This window comes from Haematobia irritans, chromosome 2 (genome assembly GCF_050003625.1).
Source record: "Haematobia irritans isolate KBUSLIRL chromosome 2, ASM5000362v1, whole genome shotgun sequence".
Lineage (NCBI taxonomy): Eukaryota > Metazoa > Arthropoda > Insecta > Diptera > Muscidae > Haematobia > Haematobia irritans.
The window spans coordinates 137775721-137795032 of NC_134398.1; the positions used below are offsets into that span (position 1 = coordinate 137775721).

Below are 19312 nucleotides of genomic sequence, written 5' to 3' on the forward strand. Positions count from 1 at the left end.
ATGTGGTGAGTTACGTTTGAAATCTTAAGAGTTCTTAATAGCGAATTAAGTGGAAAAAATATAGCGGCATGCTTAGATCTGTTTCCGCAATTTTCTTAACATCAACAAAATCGTTAGAAATGATTACCAGTATGATTACCACTAAAATCCGTGATATCTATGTTCTAAGAATTTGACAACAAAAATTATGCTAAAAAAATTGAAGTAATAGTACCAAACAAGCAAATTTTGCCTATCAAAAAAGGAAAGCTATTTCGATTACTAAAGTAGCAAACGATTAGGGAATTGTTTGCTGTTTCTGCAACAGAAACAGAACAAAATTTCCTTTTTAGAAAAAAGGAAATATATTTTACATTGTAAACTAATTAAACATTGTAAATATAAATTAACAACTTATGAACTGAGTACCAATTTCATTTGGTATATCGCCTTATCGATTCGCGAAAATTACTTTTACAGGTCGATAAGACCGTCATGCGTTTCTTATAGGATGATAGTACAAACACTCTATATCTTCTTGGAATTCTAGTTAACACGTCTAGCTTAAAACTTATTCGTAATAATGATGGAGATTGAACATAGCAACGCATTTGAGCCAGCAATAATTTCCAAATTGCAAATTTTTCATGAATAAGTCTTCTGATATTATAAAATAGTAAATGGGACGCGGTTACAATAAAAAAAATTTATAAAATGAATAGCCAAATAAAGTCAAAATTTTCCAGGTCCGTCATTTTTCTAAAAATCTTCCACTTTGTAGTTTACTCGCATGTTCCTACATCAAAGAAATTTGTTAGTAGACACAGCAGAAAAGTCTGCTAAAACAGCAACAAAAAAAAAACTATCTAATTAAGCTATAACAAAAAAAAAAAAATATGTGATTCTTGCAAATACTTTGGGCTCACATTTTAAAACCTAAACATTTTGCGAATTATTCGCTAATCCATGAAATTTAAAAATATAACATGCCGACTTCCTTTTTTTTTGTGGACTTTCTTGTACAGTACTAGAAGAATATACTTTACAATCTCTTTGAGAAACTTTCCGCAGTCCATTGACGTTTTCAAGTTGCGGGACACATAGGTCTTGATTAATTTCTACACTAAGGTAGGTAGCCCTGTTCTAAAACAGCATTGGAGCGCAGTATAATCCCAATGGATCTTAACGTTACAAATTCCCTTCTCGTATGAAATTTGTTCTTTCTTTAAAGGGTTTACTCGTCATTGAATCAATGAAGCAGAATGTTATAGATTCTGCTTCATTGATTTCCCTATCATATGGGAAAGTCCTCACAAATATTCAATTTACGAAGACAATGACTCACCTAGATGAGACGGTTTCGAAAGTTTCTGTAGACATGCTTTTAAAGGGTACCTCGTTTACCAATGACAATGCTGATGATGAAGGCCGTGTAACCAATATAGAAGGTTTGATTTGATCTCCTTTAAAATCTTTCGGAGATGTCATATTGTCGCATAGACTATCCTTCTGAAAGGGGTTTCTTTGTAATTTCGATTCTTCAACCCGAAATGGATTTGTACAAATCTGATTCTCCTCGATGAAAACTTCCTCAAGTATACTTCGGCTTTGTATCGAGGCTGAAGCAGCATCAGTTATAAAATTATCTAGTTCCATTTCATAATCAGCAGGCCAACATTTTGGGAGCTCCTGTTGTTTTAAGCCTACATATTTCTTATTTCCAAAATATGATGAACCCAAAGAGAATTTGCGTCTTGGTTCTTTAGGTTTTTCCAACGATTTTACTCCCTGAGAAATATTGTTTGCATTTAGAGGCTGCAATCTTAGTTGAGAAGCTTTTGCCATTAATACTTCAGTACTTTGAAAGTCATCACATTTACTAGGTTTTTGGTTTATCAAATTATCTATCGATATGATACCCAATGATAATGATTTCTTGGTTTTTTCCGTTTCTCTTTCTTTTGGGATTACTGTATCATTTTTCCATTTGACACTGCTACTGGTGGTGGTAGTGGTGGTGGTTGTTAAGCTGCCACCACTGTCTTTACTTACAGCTGCAGTTTTTCTTGTAGTACTATGGGCATTAACAATGGCGGTCACTGGCCTTGTTACGTCAGTTCCCACATTAATCGATTTATTGATTTCCTGTTGCTTGATTACATTATTGGAATTTTCCTGTTGGGTCAAAAATGTTTTCAGAGAAATTTGTTCAGAGCTCAAACTTAAACATAACTTTTGAGAACTGCCATTGGTATTTTGTAGTCCTTCTGCAAACGTGGTACAATTTTTCTCTGCCGATTGAATATCCTTGACCTCATGACCTTTTTTGACATCATCTTCACTGAAATCGTCAATAACTTGCTCATAGGCATTTTCAAAACATTCTTCTGGTACTTCCCATATATCGTTCTCATCTTCTTCCTCCTCCTCAGAGTAAGTTCTTAGCATTCCTTGATGATGTTGTAATTCCACGTCAATATCGTCGGTCTTTCGACGAATCTCATATAAATAGCCAGAGTTCATGGCTCTTAGCAATTGTAATAGCGCTTAGCTAAATTCATTTCAAATTTCTTAGCACAAAGTATCAACCGTTCAACGTTTTAATGTAAACTAACATAGAAATATTCGCTTGACTATTTTTTGTCATATGCTTTCCTCCAAGTAATCCAATTATTTAAATTGACAGAACTATTTCATACAATTGCTTTGCCGGCAAGGGATAACTAAAGAATGCAAAGAATATGGAAAATGGATTTGCTTTAAGAATTTGTCTAAAGGTCTGTTTTAAATTGGCATTATCGCGCTAAAATATCCATATTTTTACGTTTACTTTTCTTTAATAATTCATTTAAAGAAAATAAACTTTTTGGCAATATACATACATACATTTACTTAGCTGCCATATATGTATATTTATCACCGATTTAGTCATAATTCAAAAGTTTATGTGCCATTCTTCTTCGTACATCAGAATGTTTTGCGAGTCCCGTAAAACTTGCAAATCGCTCAAATTTGGATAGGTTAGGTTAGGTTAGGTGGCAGCCCGATGTATCAGGCTCACTTAGACTATTCAGTCCATTGTGATGGTTGAAATCGGTTCAGATTTAGATATATCTCCCATATATATCTTTCGCCCGATTTAAACTCATATGACCACAGAGGCTAATTTTTTGCTCCGATTTAGTTGACATTTTGCACAGGGAGTATAATTAGCATTGTAGCTATGCGTGCAAAATTTGGTTGAAATCGGTTCAGATTTAGATATAGCTCCAATATATAGCTTTCGGCCGATTTACACTCATATGACCACAGAGGCCAATTTTTAACTCCGATTTAGTTGAAATTTTGCACAGGGAGTAGAATTAGCATTGTAGCTATGCGTGCCAAATTTGGTTGAAATCGGTTCAGATTTAGATATATCTCCCATATATAGCTTTCGCCCGATTTACACTCATATGACCACAGAGGCCAATTTTTAACTCCGATTTAGTTGAAATTTTGCACAGAGAGTAGAATTAGCATTGTTGCTATGCGTGCCAAATTTGTTTTACTGATTTCGACAAAAATGGTCAAAATACCAACATTTTCCTTGTAAAATCGCCCCTGCTTAGTCGAAAAGTTGTAAAAATGACTCTAATTTTCCTAAACTAATACATATATATAGAGCGATAAATCATAAATAAACTTTTGCGAAGTTTCCTTAAAATTGTTTCCCATATTTTTTTACTAACATTGTGTTCCACCCTAGTGCATTAGCCGACTTAAATTTTGAGTCTATAGATTTTGCAAAAGTTTATCAAATTCTGTCCAGATCGAGTGATATTTAAATGTATGTATTTGGGACAAACCTTTATATAGCCCCCAACACATTTGACGGATGTGATATGGTATCGAAAATTTAAATCTACAAAGTGGTGCAGGGTATAATATAGTCGGCCCGCCCGACTTTAGACTTTCCTTACTTGTTTTTTTTTTGCTTTTATGCCTTAATTTCTATATAAAATTTTTATTTCTGGTTAATTGTACTTTATATTTTCATAAAAGATTGCCGCATAAAGTGTTTGGATTGCCTAGCTGAGTGGAAATAAATAAGCAGTAATTTGAGAAAAATTAGTGGCAGTACATAATTATTGGTCTCATTCGTATTCTTATTGTCTTAATAAATTGAAATTGAATTTAATAAAACAGTCTACTTAATCACAATTTTGAATTATTCAGTGCTGGCGTTTTTCTTCTTCTGTTTGTTTTTAAAGTGCTTCAGAGTATCAACCACAGAACCTTTGCGAATTTTTGTCGCCTTGGTTAACAATTGCCGAATTTTATCCTTTTGGGAAAAATCTAATTTTGAGGGATCAAAATCCTTCATGGTTTCTTGGTCTACTAATAGTGTTTTAGATTTTGATTCTTTCTGTTGCTTTCGCTTTGTTGTCTCATCAGGTTGACTCTCTTCTGATTTCAGGTGCTTCCGCTTTTTCTTATTCTGTGAACTGGATTGTTTTCCGTCATCCTTCTTTTCATTATCTTCTACTACTGATGTGTTACATTTTGATAATTTCTGTTGCTTTCCCTTTGTTGTATCATTAAGTGTCTCATCAAGTTGACTCTCTTCTGATTTCAAGTGCTTTCGCTTTTTCTTATTCTGTGAACTTAATTTTTTGGTGTAATCCTTCTTCTCATTATCTTCCCCGAAATCTTCCCAACTTGTTTTCTCATTTCGCTTCTGTTCCATCAACATTTTCCGATAATTTTGTTCCCGTTGCTTCAGAACTTTCTTAGCTTCTTCCGTATTCCAATCAGCTTGCTTGGCAGCATGTTCATCTTCGCGCAGTTTATGATTTATTTCATCTTTGAATTTGTTCCATGGTGTTGCATTTTCCGGTTTCAAATCTCGTGGTGTGTGAGGTTTGAATTGTTTGCGATTGTCGAATCTCCGGTTCTTATCAAACTTGCGATTTTCGAACATGCGTTTCCCAGCTTTACCGTGATCAAATTTTTTCATAGTAGTGGGAGCTCTAAATGGATTACTCTTGGCCTCCATAATTTTGGCGGTGGGATCAAATTTTTTTGCACCCCATTGGGCTAATTGCTCTTCCTGTTTACGTTTCTCATGTTTAGCTTTTCCATATTCCAGTTTCAGATTTAATTTTCTACCAGCAGTGCTCATTTTTCTATTTTGAATATTGATGAGCAAATCAAAACAATAAACAAATTGTAGGAACACGTTTTTAACGATTATAGGGTACGTAAAGTGCAATATATTGCGTTACAGCGCCACAGCATCATGATACAATTATTCATTCCTTCTTAGTTCGACTTTATCGACATATTTATTACCCAATAAACACAGGATGAGCGTTTTTCAAATGCAACAACTTTTCAGTTTGAGGGTAAATATAATTTTCTACATAAATTCAACTTGACTTGAAATAGCTCACCTTCAATACATCTTCAAATTGTTTGCGAATTACAACCAATTTGGCAAAATGTTGACGAAAACTTTGAAAATGTGTTGAAGATAATTGGAGAAAACTTTGACAAAACACTACCCTGAAATGCAACGAAAAAAACACATTGTTTTCAATACTACTTTGGACAACAAAGTTCGTGGAAGAAATACAAAAATGTGGAAATTTTTTAATGATCAATTGAAATTGCTTATAATAATTGGTAAGTAAAACTAAAACACGAAATGAAAACTTTAAGGAAGTCACTAAAATCAAATCTCTTTGCAGACAACTAAAATATTTGGATGCTGATTCTTGGACACATTAAGAGGCTGGCCGATGAAAAATGGCTTATCCAGAAGAGAAAGTTTCCATAAATCAAAGTGCAACCAAAAAAACTTGGTATTTATGCTTTTCCATATCAACAACTACTGGATGATAATTCGCATCACATCGATAGTTTAATTTACATCGCATCATCAGTTTAATTTGTTATTTTGTGAATTGAAATTGCTGGAAATTTATTCCAATTATCTGGTCATCAAGTTCCTGAAAATTGCCAGTATTTTAATAACAACAATTTTGTAACACCAACGTTCTTGAGGAAATCACGAAGTATGTGGTCAGTTGGAAGAAATACAAATTGGTAAGTCAAAATAAAAAGTGAAATGAAAACATAATGGAAATCACAAAACTCGATTGTTTTGCAGAAAACTAAAATCATTGGATGGTATATTCTTGGAAGATGTTGGCCGATGAAAAACCGATGAATGGAACAACAAAGAAAAGTTTTCAGAAAACTTACAAAGTGCAACCAATTAAAACAAAGTGCAGCAATTCCTATATCAAGAACTTCTGGATGGAAATGTGCATTACATCAATTTACATCCCGTCATCAGTTTGATATTTTGTGATTTCCTCTTGCTGGAATCTATTCTAACACACAAGCCAGCAAGTTCCTCGATAGTAATTATTTCAAATTGCCAGCATATTAATTAATAGTTATTTGACACCAACATTATGGAGGAAATGGAATTATACATGTAAAAATGTTTAAGGTATTTAAAGTTGTATTCATAGTTTTATTTATTAATACGTTTAATAAGATAATTACATTTTGATTGGTATTATATTATTATTTTTATATATTATTAATGTTATTTTTAAGATTATTATATTTGTTAACGAAAACAATAATAAAATTTACAAAATCTCTAGAAATTTAGTAATGACTTTCAGTTAGAACTAGGATTGACTTTCATACAAATTGTGGTTTGAAAGAATTCGCAACAATGCTATTTTTTTATTTTTATTACATTGAAAACTGTTTGAGAAATTATTGAGTAGCGATGCATTTCAATTTGAGGATTACAATTGAGAAATTATTGAGTAGCGATGCATTTCAATTTGAGGATTACAATTGAGAAATTATCGCTATTGTGTTGAATTTTACTGTTTTTCGTTGAGAACGCGATTTTCTCAACAATTTCTCAACTTGATTATTACCCTAATCCTTTGAAAAAATGTTTGAAAAATTATTGAATTTTAGTATTTTTCAAACGTTTGTGTTTATTGGGGATGTATTGGAGATGAGCTGTTTCAAGTCAAGTTGAATTTATGTTGAAAATGATATTTACCCTCAAACTGAAAAGGTGTTGCATTTGAAAAACGCTCATCCTGTGTTTATTGGGATATTTTTGTTCTAGTGAGGCTGACTTACAAATAATGGTATCATGATGTGTTCAAAACGCTTAAAACAGCTGTTAATATTTATGATATATGCACCGCACATGTTGATACATAAAGAAATCATAATAACCGGAAAACTTAACAAAAAGTAAACATGAATGGAAATTGTGGTAATAATTGGGACAACGGTCGAATAAGGTGTAATAATGACTTTAATCGAGGAGGAAAGGAAGGTTATCGTGGTAGAAGAAACGAACAACAACAATCATACGGTCGCGGAAATGGAGGAAGACGAAACGGGTTCCAAAAATTTTTGGATGTGGAATATCGGGAGAAAGAACAAAATTGGAGTAGAAATTCATGGAACACAAATAATTACAACAATCGTAATAGAAATTATAATCAACAAAAAGGCTTTCGTGGCACATCACATTTATACAATAATGAACAACAAAAGTCTGAGGCACCACCAACAATTCAAAACAATAATAATGGTTCAGAGTTCACGAGAAGCGAGCCAACACAAACATCCAGTGCATTGAATTCTAATAGAGCTTTATCTGTTAGAAAAGATTTGACCTCAAATAAAATTATTGATCAGGAACCGAAAACGTGCATTGAGAATACCCTGAACCAAATAAAACAAGAGAGTATCAAAACGGAAAAGAAATCAGATTCCAGTTCATCATCATCATCAAGTGATTCGTCATCCAGTGATGAAGAGGCATCAAAAGTATCTAAAATTACAAACATCTCGAAGTCAAAAACATCACCGGCCAGAACGCAACTATTCAAAACTGCAGCTATTTCTAAGAAGTCCAATAAAAAGAACTCTCCCTCGTCGTCATCATCATCGTCCTCATCTTCAGAGGAAAAAGAGGAGGCAACAATACAAGAACCGAATAAAAGTTCCAGGAAGAAGAAAAAGCCTGACGAAGATGTTGTTTGTATGGGTAATATTGAAAATAAGATTACATTGGAAGATGACGAAGAAAGCAATCCAGATGGTAGTGATATCGGCAATATCTTTAAAAGGGCAAAATCTAAGAAAAAGTCAAAAAAGTCTAACAAAGAGCAATGTATGTTATGTGATAAGAAGGTAAGGATATATATAGTTATAGTGGAGAATATACTATGTGCAACTGAAACACTGACTTCCAACTTTTGACAAAAGTCTACACTGATTTTTTGCATTTCTGTTTTTAATTTTGAGAAATTATCTGCTTATCACAATTGTGATACCACAGTGGTGAACTTCTCTCTTTGTTCATACCTATGTGTTTTTCAATAATATATTAAACTTAATCTTTTTATAGGGTCACACATCCTTTCAGTGCCAGATGATATGCAAAAATTGTTCAGCTCCATATCACGGTTTCCGAACATGTCCACATCCTGCCAATTTAAATACAATGATGCATTTATTTATGGAATTTTGTATGCAGCAATTTCAGCATTTTCAATCTGAAAGACAGTTGCGGGAATTACTAAGTCACTCCAACCAGTCTATAAAAACTGTACCACAGCCCTTGGTGGAATCACCTACTACAAATAGTAGAGACAAACGGAAGAGAACAACGTCTACCAAAAACGATACTGATACATTGTCTACAAACAAACGAAAACGTAAAACTAAGAAGAAAAGTAAAAAACGCTGTGACGACATTGATTCTAATGATACAACGTCGGAATCATCTGAAAACTCATCCGAAGATGAGTCTTCTTCAGAAGGCTTTCAATGCTTAAAAACAAGTAAAAGTAAAAAGTTCAAAAATATGGATACGTCTACAATGGGATCCTTTAACATACCGAATTTTATACCAAGTCTTCCAATAAATTACCCAATTACCGTGAATGGAATTCCCAACATGCCACCATCATCAAATATTCCATTGAACACATTATTACTGTCACAAATGTTTCAAAATTCCATTGGATCTATCGCTAGAAATAATCGTTAGCACATACAACTACAAAATTTATCGTTTCAGAAACTCTCATTTCAGAAAAACGTTTTGCTAAACCAATTTCTTTTTATAATATAAAAGTGAATGAGTGAAGACCTCTTCCTAACAAACTACGTTTTATGTTGGAATTTGCAACAACTCGTTATTGATCACGTGTCTGATATCTGCTCATATACATATATTTGTAAAACATTCGTTATGTAAATTATTATAAAACAATTTTTAAATGGTTTTTATTGCACTTTTGATAAAGCTATCAGAATCATAAGTTTTTATAAAGCTTATGAAAGATAGTTATTTAGTTTCTATGGTATATGTAAATTGTATAACTATATTTTCAGTTTTTAATTTTTATTCTCTAATTCCATATTCGATTGAGACCTTAACAAACACATCAACTGTTGAGTCAGTTATAAATGAATGTTTATTAAAAATATAATTCTGTATAAAAGGCCATACTCCAATAGTCTTTAAGAAAACGTATCGAAAAATAAACAAAGTTTAAAAAATAGAATTAATGTTTCGCTATAATCCAGTGGAATATAAAATTCGTGAGAATATATGGAATATAAATAAGGTGAGTATTAAGTTCGAGTTTAGCCGCTAAAATCAAAAATAAATAAGTAAAAAAAGTATAATATTAAAAGTCTTTGATGCAAATTTTAATATAACTTGATGGGGAATAGCCCAAAGTAACATTTTATAAAGTTTTTATTCTTTAAAATGGATTAGTAAAGAAAAGTAATCGTGAAAAAATGGCAAACTTAATACCCACCTATACCTAGAATTTTCTCGATCCAAAGCTATGCAAGGTATACATGGTTTATCTTTCTTACAATCTTTTACTGGATTTTTCAAACTAATCGTAAAAAAAATTTCATGTTTTATTAGATTTAATTTATTTAAACAAACAAAATTTTACCTGCCGTTGTATTTTTTTTAAGTTGAGTTATCTTGACAGGCCTAGTTGACACATATCTCTCTAGAAGCAGTGGTTCCACTTGTTTGTAGGTCATATAGTGAGAATCTCAAACTCATGTTACAATATCCGTTTTTAACATCGAATAGAGGACTGAAAGATCTTTCATTCATAAAAATCCGGAAGCCCATCAATTTCCATTTGTCCACATTTTTCCCGAGGTGCAATGCCTGCAGTTTGTGTAGGCCATATATTGGCAATCCCCAACACATTTTGCTATATCTGTTTTTTGCATTGGATAGAGGATTAGAAGATCTATCATTTACATATCAATCTGGATGCCCATCTTTTTCCATTTGGCCACAGTGGACAAATTTTTCTCTGTATCGTAAATGCAGCATGTTTGGTTAAAATGTTCTATGTTCTATCCATTTGCCTAGTTTGTTAATTTCTATGGAGGATGATAATTTGTTCCCAATAAACACAGGATGAGCGTTTTTCAAATGCAACAACTTTTCAGTTTGAGGGTAAATATAATTTTCAACATAAATTCAACTTGACTTGAAATAGCTCACCTTCAATACATCTTCAAATTGTTTGCGAATTACTTCCAATTTGCCAAAATGTTGTCGAAATCTTTGAAAAGGTGTTGAAGATAATATGAGAAAACTTTGACAAAACACTACCCTAAAATGCAACGAAAAAACCATGTGGTTTTCAATACTTATTTGTGCAACGAAGTTCGTGGTCAATTGCAAGAAATAAAAAAAGGGAAAATTTTAGACAAATAGTTTATAAAAATATGTAAGTGACAATAAAAAATGAAATAAAACTTTAAGGAAGTCACTAACAGCCAATTTCTCATATCCGAAACGAACGCTTTCGTTCGACTGAAATGCCAAAAACAGCTGATTTTCCTTTATAAATTCAGCTGTTTTGTGCATCCTAGACGAACGAAAGCATTCGTTTCGGATAAGAGAAATTGGCTGTAAATATATATCTCTTTGCAGAAAACTAAAATTATGGATTCTACGTTCTTGAAAACATTAAATAGCTGACCAATGAAAAAATGGTGGACAATTAACTGGAACTGCTTCAAATAGTTTATAATAATTGGTACGTCAATATGAAAAATTAAATCAACACTTTAAATAAGTCACTAAATTTAAATCTCTTTGCAAAAAACTAAAATCTTTGGATGCTACATTCTTGCAAACAATAAGAAGCCGACCAATGAAAAATGAGTGGCTTATCGATAAGAAAAAGTTTCCAGAAACATTACAAGTGCAACCAATTAAAATTGTTAAAAACAACAAATTGTTGAAATCAACAACTTCTGGATGAAAATGTGCATCACATCATCAGTTTATTTCATATGCTATTATCAGTTTAAAATGGATATTTAGGTTAGGTTAGATTCCAAGGCAAAAATGGGGAGAAATTGAGAACGCGATGTCTGGTGTCTACTCAGAGGTGCGAAAAAAGTTTCCCGGACCAAGTCCTCGACAGCAAGATGCTGGATGGTATCAAGGACGATATAAGTTAATAGCTTTTGCAGACCAGAGGTCTATGGATTGCTTTAAAGCTGCATTGATGCTAATTGGTGAAGTTTGGGAAGGAGCCGCGTTGGAGTTAGTCGATAAAAAAGACATACCGGCTAAGAATTATCAATGCAAATGTGTTTACTAATAATAGGGCTGTTTTCTTTTAGCACTGTATACCCTAAGCCGTGGAGGACTAAAAGAAAACAGAGTACTCGTTTATCCAGGACATCTCCAAAAATATGCAACACTGTCATCAGCTGTTCAAAAACAATCACAGAAAAGAAGTGAAATCTTGCATTTTTAATGTATGAAATGCTCCAATTAGTAATAAATATTTACTGCTGCGATTATTTATGACACTATACCACTTTGAATTTCATGTTTTTCGATAAATTAGTCACAATAAAGTGCTATTGTGAATCGATGAAGCGTCACTTTATCAAAACACAATCTGGCAAGATCGGCGCGACTTGCACTGATGGGATGTTCTGGATAGAACACCAGTGCAACGGTGTTCTGGATAGCCCATACAAATGTTGTATCCAGTGCAAAAAGAAAACAGCCCTAATGTTTAAGATATTTAAAGTTTTGTTGTTTGTTTTTTTTTTTTTGTTCTTATTTGTTGGTATGTTTAATATGATTATTATTTATCAATTGGTATTGTAGTGTATTATTATATATTTTATTTTGATGAAAATGAATAAATTATACAAAATTCATAGAATTTTGGCTTTGACTTTCAATTTGAAGTGGGTATATCATTCATACAAATTAAGGTTGAAAAGTATTTGCAACGATGTTAATTTTGAATTTAACTCGCATCGAAAATTGTTTGACAAATTATTGAGTAGCGATGCATTTCAGTTTGAGGATAACACTTGAGATATTATTGCTAATGTGTTGAATTTCACTGTTGAGGGTAATGTCTGTTTTTTGTTGAGAACGCGATTTTCTCAACAATTTCTCAACTTGAATATTACCCTTATCCTTTGAAAAAATGTTTGAAAAATTGTTGAAATTTAGCATTTTTCAAACGTTTGTGTTTATTGGGTGTATTCCTCATCCGTATTTGTACGTCGAACCAGCCTACGATGCCCTCACGCTTTATAAAGGCTCCATGCAAATTCTGATTGGCAACTAATCGCATTGCCAATTTCTTATGCGATGACATTTGTTACGCTACAACGCTACGTACAAACAACAAGAAGAAAAAATAACAAGAAACTTTATTTGGAATTATTAGGGAATTATAATCGGCTGTTAAAAATTGAATGAAAATAAAATCAATTTCCCATATTCATTTTTTTTGAACGAAATGGTCTATAGCATAAATGAAAACCGCACAGCATCTACTTCGACAATTCAACAAGAAGGAATCATGCAAGAAACTACTTACAGTATTCCAATGGAAGTAAAAGAAGAGCAGGAACTGATTATAGATGATATTGAGGATTCTAATGTGCGGTGGTGCTTTATAAGTGGCTTGGACGATGATGATGATGACGACGATGAAGTGTTGGAAGAACAAAAGTTTTTCTCCGGCTTTAGTACAAACGAGATTTTGGCGGGTTCGAGCCATATTTATGGTATACCATCGCATAAACCTCAACTTCTCAGCGACGATATTATTGAAATAACCGATGAAGAAGACGATATCTACGACACTGTAAATAAGAGTTTTAGTAGTTGTACTGATGACGTGTGTATTGCTAATGAACCCATCGAATCTAGTTTTATCAACGATAGTTCCACAAGCGATGCTGTACCCATAAGCAATGAACATGAATATAAAAATCCACCGTCCCAAGTGGAGAACGGCAATGATTTTCTCAAGAAGGAAGAGGGTGAAGAGCAATATGAAAGTAAGAAGGGGCTGGAAATTTCCAATGAATGTCATAATGCTGAAGACACCAAGGATATAAAACTACCAATTTCACCTACTACTAGACGACATCGCCGAAGTAAAGAAATTGCAAATAACTCACTAAGCAATGTTGAAGCAGAAACTCAATCTATTGCATCCGTAAAAGAAATGTTGGCACTGAAAACCTTGAAAATCCGATGTCATATTTGTAAAGAAATCTTTACGTTCAGTACTTACGCATGGCTCAAACACATGCGAGATTTACACCATGATTTCCACGAAAAACTACTGTCCACGTACCGCTTTTCGACAGAAAACTTAGCCTTCTGTAAATTGTGTCGAATTAATATCAACTATAAAGTTGGTCACTTGTTCCATTTTATTTCCAACCACTGTGGAATTAATGCGAAGGACACTAGCATATTCCTTTGTTCTCAATGTGATTACGCCGACTCGTCTGTGTTTGAGTTGCAAAAGCACCAAAAGCAGTGTCATTCTTTGGAGAAGGAAAAAACATGCATACGAAATGATACATTAAAGGAAGGGCTAGAGTGTCCCAAGTGTCCAGATGTGTTAAAAAATAACACAGCCCTAGAATTGCACTTTTATTCTTCACATAGCAGAGAATTCTCGACGAAATTCCGCTATAGTTGTCATATATGTGCCATAGGTCAAAAGTGTGAGAGTAGCAAAAAGAGTTATCTCGACCACATGATGAATGCTCACAAACTAAACAATTGGAAGGTGTTAAAATTTCGAAAATTCGAAAATAGTCAATATCTACAATGTACGGAATGTCTAAAAATTTTCACCAAGCCCGACGATATTGTTAAACTCTTGATCCATTTTTTGAGCCATCAGGAATCTTGCTTTTGGAAATGCAAATATTGCGAATCATCTCATCGTTTTCAAGATTATCCTGCTATGCACTTATGTGCAGCCATGAAACAATTCTATCACAATAAATGCCATAACAAAAATCATGATGAGGAGGAAAATAAATCCGCCTTGCGAAAAATAACTTGCTGGGAGGAGTTCGAAGTATACGTCAAACATGTTTGTCCATTTTGTCAGGATGAATTTGAGAAATTTGATGAATGGCGGCTGCATATACGGGAATCCCACCATATCAATACACTGGAAGGTCTAAATATGTGTCCTATACCCGATGACCAAGATAAGCTGCAATGTCTGGAATGTTTTGCCCAAATAACAAAATCTGCTGTAGAATTGCACAAGCATAGATTTCAACACTTACCCTATATGCCTTACAAATGTAGACATTGTCAGCAAAATTTGGCTACATACGCTTTGGCTCTTAGCCATGTTCTTCAAAGATGCGATATGGATGGGAAAGAAGCATTTTCGAAACCATCATTAGGCAGTGATGGAAATAGTAAAAGTATAAAGGAAAGGCAAAACAACGTATCTCCATTAAGCTTCATAAGCTATAGCTGTCCTATGTGCAACAATAAGAGGTTCTCGGATCTTGAAGAAACAACACAACATTTCCGTACCATCCATAATAATTTCCAACAATATTTTACAAAGAACTCTGGAAATGAGCAACCTAAAAGTGTATGCAAGATTTGTCGCACTGCACTTAATAGGAATTCCAATAGTGTAATTGTTCCCCACTACTTCCATCATTTGGATGAGAAGCCTTTCAAATGTCGAAAATGTAATCGCACCTTTAGCCTTCATAAAAGAGCTATACACCATATCAAAAGTTATCATACAACATATTCTGACGATTTCAGCGAGACCGAAACATCTCAAGCTACAGTAAAAGAAGAAAAGGTGGATCATAATACTAGCCTGTTGATCGAAATGAATGCAGTTCCAGCTATTAAAAAGGAAAAAGTAGGCGGAGATTTGGGAAAATCAAGGAAAGCAAATATTAAGAAGGAATCAGAAGTGGAAGTCAATCAATTTAAGAAACCTTTGAAACGAGAAAAAGTTACGGATTTGAAAAAATCCCAAAAAGCAAATGTGAAGAAGGAGGAGGGGGAAAATACCAAATCTACTGTCGTGAAACAAGAAAAAGAGAGCAAACTGAATTTGGGAGAAATAAAAGATAAAGAGAGCAAAAATAATAATGCAGAAATAGCAGAGGAGACACCATTTCTTCTTGCAAAGGGTAAAGTTTTGCAAGAATTTAAGGACCATATTGCATATGCCTGCCCTGAATGTAACAAATCTCAGAAGTCCCACGAAATGTGGGAGCATCACATTCGAAAACAACACACATTTTTTAATACCACAAATCTCTTTATAAAGGATACAAAAAGTGGAATTTTGAAATGTCCAGACTGTCCCTTGACTCTACCTGATTCAATCTCTGGACAACGTAGACATCGATTAACACATTTGCCACATCCGTCTTTTATATGCAACATTTGCCAGATGCGTTTCACACAAATCTGTAGCATATTCAGTCATCTTCGGAATATTCACTTCGCGCAAAGTTATCTTAAATGTCCCATATGTCAAAAGGCGTCTAGGACGCCTTATGCGCGATCGGTTCATATCAAAGACGCACATCCCCGGAAAAGTTGGCCTAAAGATATGTGTGTTCTATGTTTCGACACTGTCGATGATATGGATGCCCATATAAAGAAAAATCACACATATCGTAAAAAATTTAATTGCGAAATTTGTGGCATGTACTTTTCCAAAGGCCTTGAACAACACATGGCCACAAAACATCCAAAAGGGAAATCCATACGAAAACGAAAGGCCTCCCCAGCCAAAGAAGAAATCGCTGTAAAGCAGAGGAAACGAACGTCCGACATTAAAACCAATGGAACAAAACATAAATAGTTTACGTATTGCATTTTTCTATCAAATTATTATAAATATAAAACATGTAAATATTTTTTGTTTAGTATATACAATTATGTGGAAATAATTAAACAAAGTATATACGATATATACGTATATATATTGTTGACATCTCTATATAGTGTTTGTATCGTATCCAAATATTATATGTATTTTTTTAATATGTAACCGAATGTAATTTATGTTTATTTACTATGAATCCGTACCATTTGTGTAATAAAGGAAACTAACAAAAAACTACTAATTCGATTATTTATTTTTAGTAGAGCCAACAGAAAAAACTTTAAAAATACCAAGATGTCTGCTGGAAAAATTAAAACAGTAATTGTTTGATAAATAGCAAGTTTTGTCTGCAATTTCTTACAACCGATTTCTCTAAATCATGAATTAGTTAGGCTGAAACAAAACAAACTAGAGGCATTGCTAGTTGTTGGAACTTGTTAACTTTTGACTTAATTATTTCTCAATCAATTAATGCTTTTCGCCTAAAAATTTAAAATTCTTTGATGCCCCACTATGTTTAGTGGCCATGCGTTGGTGTTGTTTACGGCAAATTCTTCTAGGGAAAAGTGGCATTTCGGATTTCTGGGTATGGGATTGAAAAATTATAATTTTAATTACTCTAATATTTATGATAATAATAATTTCCATATTTTTTATTACAAATATTTTTTTCTATAAATTTTTTCTCTTATACTATTTTCAGACTTTTTCTTTTTTTACACAAACTTTTTACTGCCCTTGAATATCTTTACTATGCAATTATGGATACGGAATGAGGATAAATATTGCTTTTAGATCTGTATATTTATAAATTCTTAATTTGTTTACGCCTTTGACTATAAAATCTACATTTAATTACCTATTTTCAAAAATATTTGATTCCATCGACGCGTAGCTATGGAATTATGTATTGGTTTTGGAACATTTGTTAATACTTTGTGTGTGTGGGAAAGTGATAAATAAACAAATAAGGAACTTTCATTCACTAATTATATTTTTTTTTTTTTTTCAAATATTGTTTGTCTTAGGTAGCTGTTCCTTTAGTATAACGTTTGTCTATGCACTCTCTAATGATAACCCTTTAACCCTAGCTTTGACCCCAAATTTTTCTACATTATCTCCACTTTGGGTTCGCGTTAGCCCACTTTGGACTCGATCCATAGGAGAAAGTCTCAAACCCCGGTCACCTATACGCCAATTTTCAAGGGTCTATATCTCGAAAACTACGCTTTTCCGACAAAACCTAAAAATGCAACGCAATTTCATTCACTTCATGAAAAATTGCTGTCATAATTAACAAACATATAAAAGCAAATATCGATTTTAAGATGTCGATATCTCGAAAACTAAGCTTTTCCGACAATTTTTTACCTTACATTTATTTTATTTATTTATTTATTCATTCAATATAATACAAAGGCCTAGTGGGCCACATAGTGTATTACACAGTAACAAATCATTACCATAGGCTTCAGAGTAAAAATACTTAAAAATTAAGATCCTTACAACTAAATAAATACACATCACAACCGGTTTCCCAAATCTAATACACGAAAATAATTCAAGTAGTATGAAAAAATGTATAAATTACTAGTAAATAACCCCGTATCAGTGAAAAAAAAAACTAAAGAACAGAGAATAAATAGTCCAGTCAAGTGAAATAAATTCAACATCAGGCATTGAAACATTCATAAAGTTTCAGTCGAAAACCATTACTACATTGAGAAAAAATGCGTAAAGAATAGGGTAACACATTCCAACACCGAGCAATCCTAACAACAAAGGACCTCATGTAAACTGAATTCCCCACAAGAGGAATGAGTAATTGAGGATTTCTCGTAGATCTACTGAATGAAAAGCTCTCATACAAGGCTAATGGTTGACCTCTTTTAATAATTTTATGAAATATGTGAAGTAGACGAATGTACAAAAAATTCTCAAAAGAGCAACCCAAAAATTCCTTCACATAATCTGAAATATGTTCACGTCGATTAACATTATAGACAAAGCGAGCAATAGTATTAACTATTCTATTCACAACCAACAAATTACCATGACATGTACCAGAATAAACTTCTAAACAGTATATAACCTGAGATAATAACAGACCATGATCCAGACACTTCCTGACAAATAAAGGTAAAATCACTCTAGATGAATGGATTCTACGCAAGGCAATCCACACCCTACAACATACCAAATCAATATGCGGTCTAAAGGTAAATCTAGAATCAAGAATCAAACCCAAACATCTCAACCGGTCAACCAACTCAATACGATCATTACCAAGGAACACATTTAAATTGTAGTCATCATGATTAAACGATCCAAACGAAATAACCTTCGACTTCAATGGGTTAACGGAAAGGCCGTTAGTAGAAGTCCAACCCAAAAACCCAGAGAGACACCCATTGATTTCCCGCTCCAGAGTTCCAAGTTCACCGCGATCGCCACTAAAAAGAAAAAAAAACATCATCAGCATAACAAAAAGATTTGCACCTATCCAAGAAAACGCATTGATGCATGTCATTAATATAAAGAATAAATAAAAGTGGCCCAAGCACGGATCCCTGTGGAACTCCAGAGTGTAAACCAAGCACAGAGGACTCATGACCCCTAAATGCAACATATTGGAAACGATCATACAAATAAGAGAAAATAAGTCTGCATGCAGATCTCGAAAAGTTAAATTGCGCACGAAGCTTCGATATCATTACTACAAAATCTATAGAATTAAAGGCCTTAGAAAGGTCTATAGACACAAGGGAGCTTAGCCATTTCTCTTTAAATTCCCTTATTCTGTCCTTAAAACAATTTTGTTCCTTTTTAAACAACTTTTGCTAAAGTAGATTTGTTCCCATTTTTGTTCTTGTAATACTAAATATGCCTTGAGCATAATTTTACGCACTCAATACGTTGGAATATTTCCACCCAAGCTTTGGTAAAATTGTATAAAAGGTCAGTACTATGTTCGCTATTAAAAGCAGATAATTTAACTCAATTGATACTATAGCTGTCACCCGGGATAAATCCCGTCCCGAAAATGCCGGGATTCTTCA

General features: G+C 33.3%; 2 protein-coding genes and 2 long non-coding RNA genes across 4 annotated transcripts; 2 read left to right on the forward strand and 2 right to left on the reverse strand.

The window, feature by feature from the left end:
- Positions 1-4078: 4078 nt before the first annotated feature.
- Positions 4079-5204, reverse strand: LOC142226299 (uncharacterized). Its single transcript, XM_075296220.1, has one exon. The coding sequence runs from the start codon at positions 5141-5143 to the stop codon at positions 4190-4192; it is 954 nt and encodes a 317-aa protein (XP_075152335.1). The 5' UTR covers positions 5144-5204; the 3' UTR covers positions 4079-4189.
- Positions 5205-5787: 583 nt separating this feature from the next.
- LOC142224095 (uncharacterized) lies at positions 5788-6598 on the forward strand. The gene is made up of 2 exons (XR_012719031.1): positions 5788-6069; positions 6134-6598. It is a non-coding gene; the product is annotated as an uncharacterized LOC142224095 (long non-coding RNA).
- A 565-nt stretch (positions 6599-7163) lies between these two features.
- Positions 7164-9537, forward strand: LOC142226300 (uncharacterized). The gene is made up of 2 exons (XM_075296221.1): positions 7164-8211; positions 8429-9537. Exons 1-2 carry the CDS (start codon positions 7267-7269, stop codon positions 9071-9073), a joined length of 1590 nt encoding a protein of 529 aa, XP_075152336.1. The 5' UTR covers positions 7164-7266; the 3' UTR covers positions 9074-9537.
- LOC142226301 (uncharacterized) lies at positions 9486-10711 on the reverse strand. Its single transcript, XR_012719649.1, has 3 exons — positions 10002-10711; positions 9855-9938; positions 9486-9682 (listed from the first exon to the last, which is right to left on the reverse strand). It is a non-coding gene; the product is annotated as an uncharacterized LOC142226301 (long non-coding RNA).
- Between the last annotated feature and the right edge of the window lie 8601 nt (positions 10712-19312).